Source organism: Aptenodytes forsteri, unplaced genomic scaffold (assembly GCF_000699145.1).
Source record: "Aptenodytes forsteri isolate BGI_AS27 unplaced genomic scaffold, ASM69914v1 Scaffold342, whole genome shotgun sequence".
Classification (NCBI taxonomy): Eukaryota; Metazoa; Chordata; class Aves; order Sphenisciformes; family Spheniscidae; genus Aptenodytes; species Aptenodytes forsteri.
The window spans coordinates 326,128-331,236 of NW_008795853.1; the positions used below are offsets into that span (position 1 = coordinate 326,128).

Sequence of the window (5,109 nt, forward strand, 5' to 3'; positions counted from 1 at the left end):
GGGACACGAGCGCCCACCGCTCCTCACCGAGATTTTGGAAAATGCAAGTTTTAAGCTCTGCATCTCCGTGCCACTTACTCCGCTGACAGCACACGCTTACTAAAAGCGACCCATCTTTTAAGACGCCGTTCCCGTTATTCGCGCTCAGCGGCGCGCGGCCCCGGGCCCAGGCAGCTGAGGGCCTCGGCGTCCGCAGGCATCGGCGCCAGGGAAGGGCGAGCCTCCCCAGGACACCGAACCCCCCCGGGAGGACGGACGGACGCCCAACCGCCGCCGCCCCGGTAAGACAGTCTCAGCCGGGCTCGGAGACCAGCTCTCCCTTTCCTATGGCCCGGTCCCCCACTCCTCGGCGCTGCCCAGCTCGGCCCGGCCCCGCCGCACAGCCACGGACACTCCAGCAGCGGCGCCGCGATCCCGCCGCCCCGGCAACGGGCCTGGCACAGCCCAACTACCTGCGGGGGGGAAGCGAGGAGGAGGACGCTCTCCATACAGCATTTCTCTCTATCAGGACGGAGAAGACAGGCTTCAATGGAGTTATCTGGTGCTTTAGACTTCGTAAGCAAGTGAGAGCTTGATCATATTTTCATCCCTGACACAGGCCAAGAACAGCTCCTCCACCGTCACCCCCGTCCCGACGATGGTACCGCCCCAATTTAAGACGAGCGTGCGGTGAGTTGGTCGTCGTGGCTGTGGCTGTGGCTGTGGCTGTGGCTGTGGCTGTGGCTGTGGCTGTGGCTGTGGCTGCAGAGCGAACCCAGGGGAGAGGATGGGCAGGCAGAGGCTGTAGCTGGCTACAGGCGCTCCCGGGCGGGGAGGGCTCCGCCCGCCCTCTCTCATGCGGGGCTCTCGGAGCTGGGGCTCTGCCGGACAGCAGTCCCGTCAGGGCAGCGCCGGGGGCTTCTCTTGCGAGCGCGGGAAAGAGCTTCCTGTCTGTCTGGGTGTCTGTTGAAACCTCTTGTGAGATTATGTTTTGTTTGTGTGTTTGTTTTTTTGTTCCGGAATCCTTTGAGTCTCAGCTGGTGCTTATCTTTGGCTTCTTCGTTTATGTTATTTTGGGTCTTCTGTACTTGCTTTTCCACCTGCCCCGGGAACATGAAAGAAGCTCTTAAAAAGCCCTCAGAGGTTGTGGAACACCCGCCGTTGGCAGAGGCCTAGAGGTGGCCAGAACTCGGCAAAGAGTTGGTGGGTTTCCAGGCCGGCCGTTGCAGGCCATTCTGTGAGCAGGCGTGGGGCGGGTTGCAGAGCATTTCCCCGCGCCGCCGCCTCCACGGGCGTCCGCGGGTGTCCACGGGCTTCCAGGGGCATCCGCGGGCACCTCCCGCGACTGTAACTACATCGGTCCCGGCTGCAAGTGGTAAATGGTGTGAAGGGGCCTCTTCGATGAATGAGCCTGAGATTCATGAGTTGAAATGAATGAACGAATGTAAACTTCTCTTTTTCTTCTCTGCCCACTTCTTTATACTGTGTCATGATGTTACGGACCTGTATATGTGACTCGGGTTTGTCCTGTTTCTTGTACTGAAATAAAAAGTTGTATTCACTTGGGCCTTCTGAAAATTACCAGTGCATGTCACATACTCAGATATATAATTCCTGTGAAGTTACGCAGTTTTTGCAGAGAACCATGCATTTCTGTTGTATAAACTCAAAATTGAATTGGGACTGGGAATGTGATTGTTTGGATTTGGGAACTCCCCCCGCTTGGAACTACTGAATGTAAAAAGCTTTTGGCTGCTTTATTTGATATGTTCAAGATGTCTATAAAATACCCTCATTCTTTTGTTGATGCTAACTTTGCCAGTCCCATGTTTTAAAGAAAAAAATAAAGAGCCATGGCATTTCCTTTGTTGTGAGATTACTTTTACGATTTAATCCATTTGAAGTTTTTTGACAGTAAGCACATTTGAATACTTTGGTTGGCTTGATGATATGTATTTGTACATACATTAAAAAGTGTATACTTGAGTGGCAAGCTAGTCTATACTGGAAAGACCTCTCAACATGCTAGAAAGGATTTGAAACTTGTTTAATCTGCATCTGAAAGATTACTGGGCTTGTGTTGCTTTATTATGAAACTGATCGTTTGGAAGGTTGTTTTTGTTTTTGTCCCAATTTTAGGTCGCAATGGATATTACAAGGGCGAGCTTGGATGAAATTTCAAGGCCTGCATCTAGCTCAAGGGCTTATCCTAATTGTAGATCTTTAAGTACATCTATGGAGTTATTAACGCTAGAGCCACATTTGCCAAAGGTAATTCTTTTCACCTTCAGTGGGTTAGAAACTTTATGCCTAATTCTTCTTAGTAGAATGCCACAGAAATAAGATTCTGCTTTTTTAGCTTCATGGAGTTCTGGGCTCTGCCGGTGTGCTAAGGGGTTATGTGAAAGTTCATGAATGTGGGCTGCTCCTTATGCATGTGTGGAATGATGTTTAATTTCATTTTTCTGAATATGTGTTACTTTTATATTTGCCACAAAAAGGGCTATTCAGCACCACGACCTGGAAAACTTGGTTGTCTTCCTCTTTATATTTAATCAGATTATTAAATAAATTCTATTTTAAGGAAAAACACTTGAAATTCTGGCAATAATGTGTAGATACACAGCTATAGGCTGTTGATGCATGAACCAGTATGTGCATAATTTCACTTCCATCCTATTTGTGCTTTTAAATTTAAGTTGGAATAAAAATTATTTTGCTTATTAAAAGAAAGCATTTGAACAATCCTCACACGTTGAATTTTTGACTACAAGGCTCTCTCAAGATATGTTTGAATCAAATAAAAAAAATAATTTATTTTATTCCAAGAAATATGACAGCTCCAGGGATTCAGCAAAGTCTGTTGGAAGTAGGTGTTAATCCATCCTCTGAGAAAATTAATATCGGGGATTAAATTAATTTTGGGAACGGGATGTATGATATGGTTGTTGGAATGTAGGAACTGGGACTTGGGAATTAGAGATTTAGATTGATTTACTTAGATTAGTCCAACTGTATTGTACCTCTGTTGACCTGTCTGTAGAATGGGATCATACCTAGATGCTTCCCAGAAGTATTAAATTTTTTTTTTTATAAGTTCACAGTCAGGTATTAAGGTTAACATCAGATAACTCCGAATCCAAGTTCTGACCTAAATCATAGCCTAATCACAGGCTATTGCATGAAAATTGCAGTCTCTTGAGATTGATGAATTAAGCATAAGCTTTTCAGCCCTTCAGAGACTCTTAAAAATTCTATAGTATGAGCAAGAGATTGGGATGCTACCTGGTGCAGGGCACCCACAGTGTCAGGAAATGGATGAGGCTGTTGTACACACAGACTCTTAACTGGTTGGCTGTACCCTCTGCTGCAGCAGAAATGGCATAAACCTTTGGAATCATTTCCTAGCCTGGCAAGCCCAAATCTGGCAGTCTGTGGAATGATGAACTTGGGAATCAACGTGATATCTAAGAAACAGAACTCTGTATCAGATCTGAAAATGGTTCTTTTATTTAAGAAGTACTCTGCAGTCTTGTATAGAATCGTTGTTAGCCTTTGTGATAGTATGTGATTATTGTGATTATCTTTTTCTTCCCCCCAAAGATTTGTATTTTTATGGTAGTAATGAATTTGCATTTCATAGGTTGATTCACCTGTCAGTTTGGCTGGTAGTCATCAAAGAGATAGTCTAGAAGACTGCTGTCCAGAAGAAGACAAAGGTGATGACAGACAGAACTCAGATGTCAAGGAAGTAAGAACAGATCAGCAAACCACAGTGGAGAGTACGACCTTCTTTCTTCAGAAGTGTATACTGAATCCCAACGAGTTGTCAGGTGTGTTGTGGCTAGACCAAATACCATGTTTGTATAGTCTGGGTAAAATTCTATTGGTGGAGGGAAAAGAGGATGCAAATAGGTAGAATTCTAGAAGAGAAGGAGGTGTCAAAATTCATACCTTTACTTCTCTTCACTATTTTGAATCCGTCTTTGAAGAAAATATAGTGGTAACAGCAGTGATAACACAGGGTATGTCTCGTGGCATCTAAGCTGTGACCTGCACCTTGGTGATGGCCTAAAAGATCAGGAGAAACCATCTGCATGTGTTCCACGAAACCGTGTTAGAAAGTGTTTTCAGTAAGGTGTTTTTATCAAACTTTTTAGAGAGATCATGATCATTTGTTAGAAACTTTGTATCCTAATAATGACCCACCAGTCCAAAAAATTGGAAATTATGGTTGTAAGTTAGAGCATTTAACAACTGAACAATGCTCATACTAATAACATACTTTAAATATAAATATGCAATATCTCATTTTAATGAAAGCACTCATAGAAGTGCTTCAGATGGCATTGTTTTGGCATTCTATAACTGGTAATAAATTAACTTTCTAGAGCTTCTGACTATTTAAAAATAGAGAATCGAAGGCCAGTATGTGAAGCAGGAAGTTTGGATACCTTCCTCAAGTTTAGATAGATTTCGTGACAGAACTGAGGTTAAAAGATATCCCTTGATTCCTGTTCCTGTGTTTAACATGAGTCCTGGTGTACTAGTACATATCATTTTTTAAACAGTAATCCACTGCAGAGGCTCTGTGGGATCCCTGACAAAAATGTATTTTGGTTTCTTAATTGTTAACATTTCAAACAGTATCTTTAAAAGTTTATTTCACATCTGTTTTATTGTGAAAGACTTTTTCCTGTGTTTTTCAGGATGTATCTCTAATTCAGATTCTGGAGATGATAGCATTGGGACAAAGGCTTCGAAATTCTGTGAACCTTCCCAAGGAAAACTAAGTAATGCAGAAGCAGGTATTACTTTTCAGGTGTATAAAGTGAACAGTGCAATAAAACTTCTTTTTTCCTTGTTAATGCTTCTAGGAGAGTTTGGGATCATAGTGCATTTGTGTGTGTATTTGTCGTGGTTTAACCTCAGTCGGCAACTAAGCACCACGCAGCTGCTTGCTCACTCCCCCCCACCCGGTGGGATGGGGGAGAGAATTGAAGAGCACAAGTGAGAAAAACTCATGGGTTGAGAGAAAAACAGTTTAATAATTGAAATAAAATGATAATAATAATAATATGATAATAATAATAATACACAAAGCAAGTGATGCACAGTGCAATTGCTCAC

The 5,109-nt window shown here is 43.5% G+C and overlaps 1 protein-coding gene across 1 annotated transcript in view; it reads left to right on the top strand.

Moving 5' to 3' along the window:
* Positions 1–2,124: 2,124 nt before the first annotated feature.
* The window catches only part of FSIP1 (fibrous sheath interacting protein 1), an 88,284-nt gene continuing 85,299 nt past the window's right edge, over positions 2,125–5,109 (top strand). Inside the window, exons 1-3 of the mRNA XM_009283656.1 lie at positions 2,125–2,250; positions 3,623–3,812; positions 4,689–4,787. Coding sequence (XP_009281931.1) covers positions 2,125–2,250; positions 3,623–3,812; positions 4,689–4,787 — 415 coding nt within the window. The remainder of the gene's footprint in view (positions 2,251–3,622; positions 3,813–4,688; positions 4,788–5,109) is intronic.